Source organism: Bos taurus, chromosome 8, assembly GCF_002263795.3.
Source record: "Bos taurus isolate L1 Dominette 01449 registration number 42190680 breed Hereford chromosome 8, ARS-UCD2.0, whole genome shotgun sequence".
NCBI classification, from domain to species: Eukaryota; Metazoa; Chordata; class Mammalia; order Artiodactyla; family Bovidae; genus Bos; species Bos taurus.
Genome location: NC_037335.1, coordinates 61202457 through 61216970, shown reverse-complemented (window position 1 = coordinate 61216970; position 14514 = coordinate 61202457). Strand labels below are relative to the sequence as shown.

General features: G+C 40.8%; 1 protein-coding gene across 4 annotated transcripts in view; it reads right to left on the bottom strand.

Moving 5' to 3' along the window:
• ZCCHC7 (zinc finger CCHC-type containing 7) overlaps positions 1–7533 on the bottom strand; it is a 279596-nt gene extending 272063 nt beyond the window's left edge. For 2 of the 4 annotated variants that reach the window (XM_059889029.1, XM_005210152.5), the window contains exons 1-2: positions 7412–7463; positions 1005–1636 (exon numbers count right to left, since the gene is read on the bottom strand). In XM_059889029.1, the coding sequence (XP_059745012.1) occupies positions 1005–1614 (610 nt within the window). In that variant the 5' untranslated portion in view covers positions 1615–1636; positions 7412–7463. 4 annotated transcript variants of the gene reach the window in all.
• Between the last annotated feature and the right edge of the window lie 6981 nt (positions 7534–14514).

Below are 14514 nucleotides of genomic sequence, written 5' to 3'. Positions count from 1 at the left end.
TTCAGGTATCATGGCTGCTCTCTTAAACAAGGTCAAAATTAAGTAGTTAGGAAGTAGGTTTCCTATGGATTGGAAACCTAAAATATTTCCCATCTGTCTCCTTTAAAAAAAAAAAAAAAGTCTGTTAACCTCTGGGGCTTCAAAGCATCATTTATATTCAATATCATCATTTTCCTCTGAGAACAAGTGGGTGCCATTAAAAGTTCTGAAGCAGCAATACACTTAAGACTTTAATACTGAGCAAAGGGCATTTGAAGACTACTGATTTAACAGTGTACAGGGAGGATGTAAAAGATCATTTAAGAAAATATTGCAAGAGACTACGCATTACACATAAAGGGAGAAAAATGAAAGGGACTTTTTAACAGGATAAGCATCAATACTAGCTTACTACATGTGACAGAGGAAACAAAACTAACGCCAAAATTTCATTTCTCCATGATGTGGCTCTCAGAATCTACATTTTCTTCTACAGTCTACTGTAGACTTACAGCTCTTCATAGTTTCTACATTACTGATTGCAGAGTTCCTAAAAATCTTAATACTAATTGCATATCTTCTATGTACCAGGCATTCCACATGCTTGCTATATGTCTATCTCCTGAGAAAGCAAATCATTTAGCAAAAGGCAGAACCAACAGAGTTGGCCAATGAGAGCATAGAGCCAATGTCAGAGGTGGATGGAGTACTCACCTGTGGTACCAAGCAGAGAGAGAGGGGAACTAAGATTGCACGTCCAGAACTGGCTCTAGCCAAACAGGAAGAAACAGTTATGAATTTGCTTACAGCAGAAGCAGAGTGTCTTTGATATCCTGACATACTCTTTCTGATATTCAGACAGACCACCATTAGATTGGTAGGAAAGTCTCATGAGAAACAAGCCAAAAACAAGACAAAAAGGTGAGGAATTAAATGGAACAGACCCTAATGGTCTTTTGTCTAGGAAAAGCAGTCTTCCTCATTAAAGATGATACTACTTTTCAAATGGCCAATATGATACTAACCTTCATTAACAGACTTTTCACATCCCACAAGATTGAGAAGGATATCGTCATCTTTATCATCAACTTCACATCCCAGCAGCATCCAGCTTTCCACATTATCACTTTCTGAAATGGTGCTCTCTTCCTCTTCACTTGAACTGACTTCTATAATCATGACCTCCTGGATTGTACCCGATCTCTCTCCAGGTTTAGACTTCTCAATATCCCTCTTGCACTTCTTATCTGCTAAATCATTAGAATGAAGAGAAGCAGGAGAACCTTGGGTCTTTTCTTTTGCATGGACTCTAAAATTCTTTCTTTCACATCTATAAATACTATCTTCATCAGAGAGTGTGATGACCTCTGACCCATCTGACAGTTGTATGACCTCACTATCTGAAAGGACAATTAAATTCTTTTGATTTGGTTTACTACTGAATGATTCAGAATTCCCAGAGTTCCTGTCTTCATGTTCTTCCTCCCTGATGACATTATCAAGATCTTGGGCATAATGAACTTGGCTGTAGAGCTGAAATTCCACCTCACTATCAACACTCAGTTCACTAGATGACTCTTCACGATAAAGCTCATCTTCATATGCTTCTATGGTCTCATAACCACCAAACATCATGGAAAGTCAGTAAACCTTGATGCTGTAAAAAAGAAAGTCACACAAAGAATATATTTTAACAGCTCGGATCATGCCTGTTTAGTCCATAACGATACCACCTCTTAGATCTAACTTTTGTGAAGGTCATCAGTTTTCTCAATGACATATTAAAAAAGATCCTTCTCTTAGGATAGTACCATTTTTCAAAGCTTTCTAAATTCTGTTATGACCCACTCTAATGATGCCCATCCCTCCCAAATGAAAATTACTACTAACAACAGAGTTACAATTATATAATATTAATGGAAATGTCATATTTCACAAGTATGTTAGAAAGAAAAAACAGGCTGAGATCCACTGTTTCAGGCATCCATCATTTTTTTTTTTTCCAAAATACTAAAAATCACAAAAATATTTTAGATCATTCTCACTACTATTCCATCCGTTTATCAACTTTTCCCTGGTTCTGTATCCATCTTTTCGGGTGTACATTCTCACAGGAATATTACTTCAATTATAACTGAAATCTACAAAAGACATAATTATCTTATTTACTGCCTTGGTATATATTTTTATTCTCAATTAAAAAATTAATCCTATGGCTTCCTGATCTTTGACCAAAAGAATACATAAAAATACCTAATAGGGAGTTCCCTGGCAATCCAGTGGTTAGGATTTGGCTCTTTCACTACCGTAGGCTCAGGTTCAATCCCTGGTGGGGGAACTAAGACCCCACAAGCCACACGGTGCAGCTAAAAATTTTAAAAATATGATAAACCTTAGTTTGTTTCTGTGCTACCTATAAAGATATGTATGAAATACAAACTAATCAAAGACCTAAAATTGACGTAAAACTCAGCTTTAGGAGCACTTTACTTTCCTACTGTGGCTCAGATGGTGGCTCAGATGGTAGACTTCCCTGGTGGCTCATATGGTAAAGCATCTGCCTACAATGGGGGAGACCTGGGTTCAATCCCTGGGTCAGGAAGACCCCCTGGAGAAGGAAATAGCAACCCACTCCAGTAGTCTTGCCTGGAAAATCCCATGGACAGAGGAGCCTGGTAGGCTACAGTCCATGGGGTTGCAAAGAGTCGGACACAACTGAGCGATTTCACTTTACTTTCCTACTGTAAGTATGTTAAAACCTGCTCATCTCTCATTTCAGTTTAAATATTATTAATACTTCTTCATAGAAGCTTTCCTTGACCCACCAGGCTAAATTGTCTCGCCTTTAAAGGTTTCCACATCATTTCAAAACATTCACATTTCTAATTACTAATACAATGTAAATTTCCCATAAGCACAGAGCACACACCCCAGGAGGGCAGGAACTATATTGCTAAGTCGTTTTAGTCGTGTCCGACTCTGTGCAACCCCATAGACGGCAGCCCATGGCTCCCCCGTCCCTGGGATTCTCCAGGCAAGAACACTGGAGTGGGCTGCCATTTCCTTCTCCAATGCATGAAAGTAAAAAGTGAAAGTGAAGTTGCTCAGTCGTGTCCGACTCTTAGTGACCCCATGGACTGCAGCCTACCAGGCTCCTCTGTCCATGGGATTTTCCAGGCAAGAGTACTGGAGTGGGGTGCCATTGCCTTCTCCACTATATGCACTTTATTCAACAACAGATCCCCAAGGCCACACGGAGTAACTGGCATTTATCAAGGTTTCTATCAATGGCTGTTGACTAATGAATGAATATATGAATAATATCATCAGGAATTTGTTTAAAAGCGCTAATAAATCTAATATGTGCCTTGTGCTAGTGCTCAGTCGATCGGTCGTGTCTGCCTCTTTGCAGCCCCATGGACTGTAGCCTGCCAGGTTCCTCTGTCCACAGGATTTTCCAGGCAAGTATATTGGAGTGGGTTGCCATGCCCTCCTGCAGGGGATCTTCCCAACCCAGGGATCAAACCTGCGTCTGCTGCACTGACAGGCAGATTGTTTGCCACTGAGCCACCTGGGAAGCCCTTAATATGTGTCTAAAATATGAACATTATGATGAGATGAATTTTGTAGTTGTCTCCAACTATTCCAAAGATTCTCATATTATCAACCAAAAATCTACACAGATGTTTTGATTAGGTACTAATGGAACACTGATCAAAAAGAAAGTGCTGGAAAAAAAAACCCTTTTTGTTAAAAAATCATGGACAGTCTAGAGAACAATTAATAATGATAATTTATCCTTTCTACTCTGCTTTTAGCTACAAAGTATTTATAAAGACTAGTTGTTTTCTTAGCTCTCTGCCCAAAATGTCAGGGTACTTCTGGTGATACAACCTGCTGATTCCAACAATCAAATGAACAAGAGGCAAAAATGTACTACACCCATGCTGGAGTTTCTTGTTTTACAGAAACAAACAAACTTTTGCTGTACACTTTAAACCTTTACAATGCTGTGTGCCAATTATATCTCAATAAAGCTGGGGTGGGGGGAGGATGATCAAAAGTTCTGAGTCAACAATACTATATGACATATTTGAAGGCTAATCAGAGTGTAAATCTTACACATTCTAATCACACACAAAAAAGGCAAATATGTGAGGTGATGGATGTGTTTGTTAATTAACCTTAATGCAGTAATCATTTCACAATATATACATACATCAAATCACTATGTTGTACACTTTAAACATACACAATGTTATTTGTCAATTCATCTCAGTAAAGTTGGGGGTACCCATCTCTCTATGCCTTTTTTTTTTCCTTCTAAAAGGTAAAATATATCTGTTCCCTTCTTGCACTGTCCTTCAGGTTGCTATGCTGTTGTTGTCATACAAGTTGAATGTGGCTGTCTGAATGATAATACTCTTGGCATTTATCAGTTTATATTGAAATGTTAGCCTCAGAGGAATTCAAATAAAAGATGAATCCTTTCCTTTTTATTTAATAGGTAAATTAATTCTAAAAGAAGTCAAAGGAATTATGCTTCCTTCAAAATCCTCACTGGATCCATCCTGAGGATCCAGTGTGGACTTAAGATAAAACATAATTCCAGTGCAGCACAGAAAAAATTAAAGAGCTAAATTACAGAGTTACAAATTTGTACTACTCTGGAGCCATCCCAAAGGAAAGGGATTAAGAATAAATAGAGCCATAGGCACACCTGTGAATGTATGCCAAAAATAAACTACAAAAATAAAATAAAAACAGACTTCCTTGGGTCTAAGGGTTTATCTCTTTCCCTGAAATGTAGAAAATGAATTTAACAATTTAGCCCCTATGGCATTTAAGAGGATTTTGTACCTTCTGTACTGAAAACTGTGCTCAGCATAACCTGCTCTTCTATTTATGTAGCTTATATTTGCCAGAGTAAAGGTTTGCCTGAGGCTGTGTTGGTTTATGTTACTACCTTAATTACACTCAAATGCATTAATTTTCTTTTTTTATGTATACTCAGAGGACAAATATGAAAAAATATACATGTCTCTAACTTTTAATTTAGAAGGACTTCTCAGCTTTTTTATTATTGTACACAATTCTCAAGCATATTTAACTAGATAACAAAGGCCCTATGAGAGTCACAAAATTTTAAATCTGGAAGAGACTTTTCAGAGAATCTCATACAATCTTCTCAATTTATGTATAAGGAAACTTAGGTCCAAAGAAATAAAGAGGCCTATCCAAAGTTATTTACCTGGTTAAGAAACACATTTCCCTGATTCTCAACCAAACGTTCACTAACATTAAAAAATTAACAACTTCAAATAAAGATTAAAAAAAAAATTTCCTTCAAAGCTATATATGCATTGGTTTTAACACCTAAATTTATCTCACAAATATCCACTTTATTTCCCAGTAGAGTTTAAAAACTATGAAAGAGGCATTTTAACTGGAAAAAAAAGCATACATTATCAGTTTACTATCCAAGAACATCCCAAGTTTGTATTCAGACAATAAATAGCAATGCCACAACCAAAAAAGATGGCTCTTACATAAGAGAGAAACTGCAAAGCCTCTCGCCTTTCAAAAGTAGGAGCAGTATTCATTCACTGAAATTTTTTAAACTAGGTAACTTAAAGCTTATTTAAGCTTTCAGATTTTACTATACAATCTTTAAAACCAACATTTCTACTCTTACAGTCTACTAACTGGTCACTTCTTTGGAAGGAATGATGCTAAAGCTGAAACTCCAGTACTTTGGCCACCTCATGTAAAGAGTTGACTCATTGGAAAAGACTCTGATGCTGGGAGGGATTGGGGGCAGGAGGAGAAGGGGACGACAGAGGATGAGATGGCTGGATGGCACCACTGACTTGATGGATGTGAGTCCGAGTGAACTCCGGGAGTTGGTGATGGACAGGGAGGCCTGGCGTGTGCGATTCATGGGGTCTCAAAAGAGTCGGACGTGACTGAGCAACTGAACTGAACTGGTCACTTCAGTCTTGTTATTTCTTTTCAAAGAACTTTTAGCCTATGTTTCTTTCTGATGAGACAGTTATCCATCTCAAGGAAATTTAAATGAAATTCACATCTTGATTTTAAGCCTAGCTTTCATTAGAACATGATTAACAGTTTAATTTTAACTTAAAATTTCTGACTTACTCTTAGTGAGCTATCCTGACAGTGACAGATTTGAAACACTACTGACTCTAGTGTTATATTTTCTGTCCACTCTTCAAATAAGATTTTCACTAGGAAGTAAATCAAACTGAGATAGAGAATCCAAATGTGGGAAACAATGGTCACAAAAAAAGTCAGAATACAAGATGTTGGTAGGAGAAAATAATGCTTAATTTATTCAGACAAGTCCAGCTGTTCCTGAGATAAAGTCTTTACAGGATAACTAATTTTATCACAACACTTCCTTCACCCTCAGCCTTTTTCCTTTTGCTACACAGTTATCTTAATCTTTGAAGCTATTTTACAAGCCTCACTTTCATGTCTTCCTTGGTTAATTCCCCACTCTCAGATTCTCTTGAAAGCAGCCATAGTGAGCTGTCCTCAAAGCACAATACTGTCTGAAATATACACAGCCTAAATATTTAAAACCCAAAGAGTTTTGGAAGAGACCTGAAAGTCATTAAATTGAACGCTCTCATTTTATACATAGAGAAACAGGCTCTGAGAAGCTTATTTATTCATTGAGCCTAAAAGATCTCCTAATTCAATCCTGTAATCTGAAATTAAGGTAAATACACGCTAAAAAGATTTCTAAGAATTTTCGACTCGCCAGCGCCGAGTTGGTGGTGGAGCCGCCCCCGGAACTCAGGCCTACTGCCTCTCACTCAGCCAGTTTTCCCACAACACCTGCAGCTCCTAAAGTTTAAGTTAACTGCCGGCTCCCAGGATGTGAAGGATAAAAGGAAGGCATCAGCGAGCATAGCGCAGGTCTCCTTGTTTCACATGCGGGAAGGGGCCCAATCCTCGAAATTTTTCTGTCCCAACAGCTGCAGCTGTTGCTTCTGACAGCTGAGGTTGGATTTGGTCCAAGACTGTTCGGTTCTCAAACGCCGACCTCTCTTCACGTTTAACTGACAGACCCGCTTTCCTAAAAGAGGAATCTCGGGGTTGTGGAGGTAAAGTAGGCAGAAACGCCACTCCCCACCAAGGCCACGGGCGCTCAGCCATTTCTGAACCACAGCCTCAGGCCTCGGAGCGGCAGAGAGAAGCGGACACCACAGCGGGTCCGCGGAGTCGCGTGGGGCAGAGATCGACTGAGAGGCCACGAGACGAGCCCCGCCACGAGTGAGGGAAGAACAGGGACACGGAGGCCGGCGAAGAGACACGCGCTAGTTCCACAGCCTAGTGGGGAGGCGGAGGGCGGGCAGGGGGCACCCCGGCCATGGACACCTTGGGGTCCGTCACACATACTCACTGCCGCGGCTGCGACCAGGAAGCACCAACCAGGAACCAAAACGCGTAGAGGGACGGGGAGGGGCGAAGACAAATGAGGTAAGGAAACGGCGTCCGCGCGGACCCACGAGGAGGGAAGGCACTTCCGGTGAAAACAGAGCTCCTGGAAGTCGTCTTCTGTCCCCGCCCACTCCTCGCCACCAGTAGACGTGCGTAACAACTATTAACCCTTTGCCTTCCCCGCATATAGTCTTTTATTAGTTTGCCTTTGTTTGCTCAGGACTTGCCTGAGCACGTGAAAGAAACGGCTTCTTTCACAAGTATCTAGGCTGAATCTGTGTTAGGGAATAGCATGTTTGAATGACCTGCACAGGTGATATGCTACTTACCGAGCCAAAAGGGGGAGAGTTAGCACTTTCCGTGCTGGAGATAAACACTACATCTCCCATGATGCTCCAGGGCGAGGTTTAGGCCAGGTTCCGCCTTCTCCCAGATCTCGGGGGACACCCTCCTTGTGCCACGTGGCGCGGGAGCGGACGGAGAGCCAGGTGCTGGACGAGCCAGGTACAGCAGGAGGCTTGGCTGACGGATCCGGGGAACCGCAGACAGGGAAAAGCCTCTTTGAGAGCGCCTGGCTTCTAGATCCTTCTCTCTTGCCAGGTGATCTTAGGCAAGCCCCTTCCATGTCTAAGTTGAAGTTGAACTTAGTTTACAATGGAGCGCTTTCGGCTCTTTTTTATACTATAATAGAAGACAACATTTAATTCTTTGTGAACCCTTAAGAACTGCATGCTTGCTAAAGATTGAAGTCAGTACTGGTCCTTTGGAAGCCTCAGGCAGCTACAGATTGTGTTGGGAGTCCCTGACTTCAGGTTCCTCTTCTCGCAAATTATTTTCATTATAAACTCACTGTCCATCTTTATCAATTCGTTGGCCCTTGACAACAGACTTGAAAGATAATCTTTAACATTGATTAGTTTTGCCAACATTTATTTGAACATATAAAGGAATCCTAAAGGAAATCAGTCCTGAATATTCATTGGAAGGACTGATGCTGAAGCTGATGAAACTCCAATACTTTGGCCACCTGATGCGAAGAACTGACTCATTTGAAAAGACCCTGATGCTGGGAAAGATCGAAGGCGAGAGGAGAAGGGGACGACAGAGGATGAGATGGTTGGATGGCATCACCAACTCAATGGACATGAGTTTGAGTAAGCTTCCGGAGTTGGTGATGGACAGGGAAGTCTGGTGTGCTGCAGTCCATGGGGTTGCAAAGAGTCGGACATGACTCTTTGCAACCCCATATGCTGTTGAACATATGTTAAGAGCCAGACAGTGTTAGCAATTGCAGATATAATAGTAAAATTTTTTAAAAATCTCTGGTCTAATAGAGCTAGAGTCTACCAAAGAAGCAGAATACAAATAGTTAATTATAGTCAGAGTTTGATCTGGAAAATAATTAGAAATGTTAGTTAACATTATGGTAAGTGCTAGGAAGGAAGACAGGATACAGTGAAAAGATAAAATTGGAGGACCCACTCATTTTGCAGGAAGCCCAGGTAGTGCGGTGGTAAAGATTCCACCTGCCAGTGCAGGAGATGCAGGAGACAGGGGTTCAATCCCTGGGTGGGGAAGATCCCCTGGAATAGGAAATGGCATCCTGCTCTAGTATTCTTGCCTGGAAAATTCCATGGACAGAGTGACCTGGCTGGACTTGCCTGAGCACACGTGCATACACACACACACATAGATTTTGCAGAGGAGGAAACAGGCCAAGAAATGGGCCACAGAAATTACTAGATTGTTAGGTAATGTGTATTTGTGTGGGGAAAAAAATGTTCTCTTTTAAAAAACAATATACTGAGCTTTTATCAAGTGTTAGTCTTATGTCTATAAATTTACTACATATAAACTTTGAAATTTTAACAACTATTTGAGGTTGAGAGTTTTAAAAAAGGAAACAGATTCAGAGGCTAAGTAACTTGCCCAAGGCCACAAAGTTAAGAAATGTTCCTATTTACTGTGCCCAGTTCTCCCACTATTACTCCTGCACTCAACAAAGATTTGGTATGTTCATACGCTTAAAAATGCTTCAATTACTCCTGGCAGGTTATGTCATAAAACCTAGAGTTCTTTGGATAGCATGAAGAACACTTCATGAGCTGACATCTGCCTACTTCTTCACTGCCAAGCTGAAGACTGGGCAGTTGCTGCAACAACACTATGTTCTATCCTACCTTTGCCTTTACAGAGAGCACCCCTACAGCCTATAAAGTCCACCCTACTCTGCTGAACACTGGGTCTTCAGGGAAACTTTCCAACTCAGACAGAACAAACATGCCTTCCCTGGGCTTCCCTACACTTTGGAGAAAGCTCCATCAAGGCAGTTGTGTTTCTCTTAAAATTGTCTCCTAACTGGAGGATGGGCTCCCAGAAAACAGAAATAGATGTTTTGTCTTTGTATCTTCACCAGCTAACATAGTGCTTGACAGAAAACACTCAGCAATGGTGTTAAAGGAATATGGATATGGATCCAGCTGTTGGTTCAGTGGGAAACCTTGTCATGACTCCAAATAACTGGAATGCAGTGTAGTGCTCCATGATACTAAGATGATATAAAGAGCTACAGGGAGCCCAGGGATGTGGAGATTTCTAACCAACGAGAGTAGTGTATATATACACACAGCCTGCCTTTACATGGTGAGATCTCATTTAGATGGCTCATTAGAAATCATGAGAATTAGTCTCCTATTGTGATGGGGAAACTGAAACCAACAAGGGAAGAGATCTGCTGAGAGTCACCTGGCAGAGGCAGAACTGTATGTGTCATCCAGGTCTCTGAGGCTCTCCCCACACATAGTATTTCTCTTTCTACCTCACACTGTCTCTGGTCCACACCTCTTGAGATCACAGGTGGCAGCATGCATGAATATCCTGGAGCCTCTCTTACAGAGAATGTTCTAAAGAATCCATTTATTTGAGAAAGGAAGCACCTGCTTTCCCCAGGGCAATGGCAGTACTCCATCAACAGTGAGCAGCTAAACTGGGGTAACCAGGACATGGCAGAAAGCTGCTACAAAGGGCAGGCAAGGTGGGGGGATATAGGGGGAAATGGGTGAGGGACCAGGACATGGCAGAAAGCTGCTGCAGAGGGCAGACAAGTTGGGGGGATATAGGGGGAAATAGGTGAGGGACCAGGACATGGCAGACAGCTGCTGCAGAGGGCAGGCAAGATCGGGGATATAGGGGAGCAGGATCTGGGTAAGTGACTTGTCCTTACCCTTCCATTGCAGACAGAGGTGCTACCTCCTTTATTTTCTTCTAGTACCTAGAACCTCTGAAAAATCACTAATCATTTTGACCTTTTACCAGTTGCCTTTCCATTCCTATCCTTTCATGGAAAGTCTACCATGTAACAGGCCCTTGTGAGCCACTTAGGTGTATTGTTTCTCAGATATATTGTAAGGGAGTATTAGCCCATTTCATTAGTGTGGAAACTGTGAGTTGGTGAGGTCATGTTACTTCCTCTAAATTGCACAGCTGGGATTCAAACTCAAGTCTTGTGTCAATCCAAAACCTATGGTCTTTTTCTATACCCAAAGCTGCCATTCAAAACTAAACTCCTCAAGGGTGAAGATTGTGATGAACTGCTCCTGTCTTCCCAGCACTTAACCCAAGGCAGAGTACCCAGAGATAGCAAGTTCCCAGAGATCGCTTGTGGATGAGTGGATTCAGTGTGGAATGTTTGCCAAATGAAGACCTGGGTGCAGTTTGAACAGTGTTATGAAACAGCAAAGGAGGGAGCAGCTGACTGCCTAGGGTAAGTAAAGAAGCCTCCTTCTGCAGCAGAGGGGGCCAAGTAAGTGGTTAGTAAAACAAGTCCAACATCCTAACTGCAAAGAACACCAACAGGCCATTCACAGAAGAAATCCAAAAGGCTGTGAACTATAATCAGAGGTATTCAGCATCACTAATAATCAGAAAAATGCAAATGACCTCATACACTGTGGACAGAAATACCAATTGGAAAAGCCTTTTAAGGGAGCTAGTTGACAGGATCCATCAAAATTGTGAACTATGTTCTTAAATATATGTAGAAAGATTGTGATAGAAAGAAAGGAAAACAACATAAATACTCATCAAAGGTTTAGTTGTTCGGTCGTGTCCAACTCTTATGACCCCACGGTCTACAGGCTCCACTGTCCATGGGATTCTCCAAGGCAAGAATACTGGAGTGATTTGTCATTTCCTTCTCCAGGGATTCCCAACCCAGGGATTGAACCCGGGTCTCTTGTGTTGCAGGCAGACTCTTTACCAACTGAGTCTTAGGGCATGAAATAAACAAGGATATAGCTATACTATTTTTTTTTTATATTATGCTGCTTTTAAAAGAACGTGATAAATCTGAATATACTTACGTAGAAAGATCTCCAAGACATACAGTTAAGTGAAATAGACAAATTGCAGAGCAGTAGGTATATTATGAGGAGAAGGCAATGGCAACCCACTCCAGTACTCTTGCCTGGGAAATTCCATGGACAGAGGAGCCTGGTAGGTTACAGTCCATGGGGTCGCAAAGAGTCGGACACGACTGAGCGACTTCACTTTCACTTTTCACTTTCATGCACCGAAGAAGGAAATAGCAACCCACTCCAGTATTCTTGCCTGGAGAATCCCAGGGATGGGAGCCTGGTGGGCTGCTGTCTATGGGGTGACACAGAGTCGGACACGACTGAAGTGACTTAGCAGCAGCAGCAGCAGGTATATTATGAACTCATTTTTGTTATAGTTTATAAAGATTCTGTGTGGCTATATATAGATATGTCTTTATATAAATGCCTAGAGAAAATACTAGATGGATGCCAATCTATAGCAGTGATTACTGACTTCTGAAGAAGGGAGTGGGAGTGGAAGGGAAGAAAGAGGGGCTTTCACTTAAAGTGAGAGAGAGATGTAATTCACTGGGAAGAACACATCACTTCTGTGGTACTCCTACCAAAGCGCATAAGCTGAATATAATCATGAGGAAACTGTGAGACAAAAACAAATGGAGAGATATTCTACAAAATACTTGACCCTTCAAACATTTCATAAATGTCAGTGTCATAAAAACAATGACAGAGAACTATCCTGCATTAAAGGAAAATAAAAGAGACATGATACATAATAAATTCAATGTGTGATCTGGGACTTTCTTTTGCCATAAAGGATATTATTGGGACAATTGGCAAAATCCAAATAAAGCTAGATTTGATGACACTGCTGTGTAGCTGTTTCTTCTGATTTTTTTTTTTTTTCTGGATTTGGGCCCCATACCCCACAGTCCATTATATTTGTATTATAGTTATGTAAGAGAATGTGTGTGCTCAGTCACATCCGATTCGTTGTGACCACATGGACAATAGCCCACCAGGCTCCTCTGTCTGTGGGATTATCCTGGCAAGAATCCAGGTGTGGGTTGCCATTTCCTCCTCTGGGAGATCTTCCTGACCCAGAGATGAAACGCTCGTCTCTTATGTTTCCTGCATTGGTAGGCAGCTTCTTTACCAGTGAGCCATCTGGCAATCCCTGTGTAAGAGAATGTCCTTGTCTTTTTAGACTGTATAATCTGAAGTACTTGCAGTAAAAGGACATCATGTCTGAAACTGATTCTCAAGTGATTCAGAAAAAAATTGTGTTGGAGGCAAAGGAAAGGAAGAGAGAAGGGAGAATGATAACACAAATGTGATAAAAAGTTAACATTTGGGGATTCTGGGTAAAAGGTATTTGAGAATTCTTTGTACTCATTTTGCAATTTATATTTAAGTCTAAAATTATGTCAAAATATAAAAGTAAAACTGAAAAGAAAAAGAGTTTACTAGATAGAGAAGGCAGGAGGATCTTCTGGCAAAGGAATAAAATAAGCAAAGAAAACTGGTAAGTGTGACTCTCACACTGAGAAACAATCAGTGACTCCCACTGTCTAGAACGTGGCATGACATGGGGAGATTGGGAGATGAGGGAGGGTAGGAATGATGAGCAACATAATCCCCAAATGGACCCAGTTCCCTGCTCCCTAAGATTAGAAAAGAAGATTAAGCCTTCTTTATGGGGGGCTTGCCTGGTGGTCCAGTGGTTAAGACTTCCAATGCAGGGGATGCAGGTTTGATCCCTGGTCAGGGAGCTAAGATCCTGCATGCCTCTCAGCCGAAAAACCAAAACATAAAACAGAAGCAATATTGTAACAAATTATACAAAGACTTTAAAAATGGTCCACATTAAAAAAAAAAGTACTTAAAAAAAAAAAGCCTTATTCAAGCCCTGAAAAAAGAAACTTGAGTTCTTATGGCTACCCTGTCATTTCATTGACAATTTCTCTTCATCCAGTGACTGTAGAATAAGAAACTCTAGAACAGTGGCTCAAAGGGACATCTAGGACAACAGGTCCATCGTTTTACAGAAGGGAAATCTAGGACCCAAAATGAAGTCCGAGTTTGCAAGTACCCAGTGAAAATGTTAGCGCTGGCTTCCAGTTCATAGTCCGTCATTCTTTCAGCTGCACCCAATTCTGAAAGGTTAAAGCAGAAATAGAGACTGGTAAGTGAAATGACTGAATGTTACCCTTTAAAGTTGGGATGTTTTTCATTTGCCAAAAATAATAGACAATGTCAGTACAGTTTTAAAATGTAATTATAGAAACTGTGTAACTTAAAGCCCAAATGGGAAGCGATATTAATTCAGGCTCCTAGTCTGAAGCAGCAATCAAGGTGATTCTCAGGAATTCTCAATGACATTGGTACCCATCTGGATTTGTTGAAAAGTTTAACATCCTTTTTTATTATTCATGATTTTTCAGTTCTTCAAATTGCAAGGTGACGGAAAGAGCACACAATTTTCATCCAGGCTATGAAATCATTCCTGAAAATTTAGACATTCATATCAATGGCTTTTAATTTTTCCTGGAGACTGCTTTTCCTTATAAAATCATGAAATTTTAAAAATATATACCATAAATCAAACTATGTAAGTAATAATAGTCTCACTATGTTAATATTCTAGGGATAGGGAGCTAGTATTTCAAGGATCTACTCTCATTCATTATTATTCCTAGTTGGATTTGTGCCTCAAGGCTTATATCTAAGT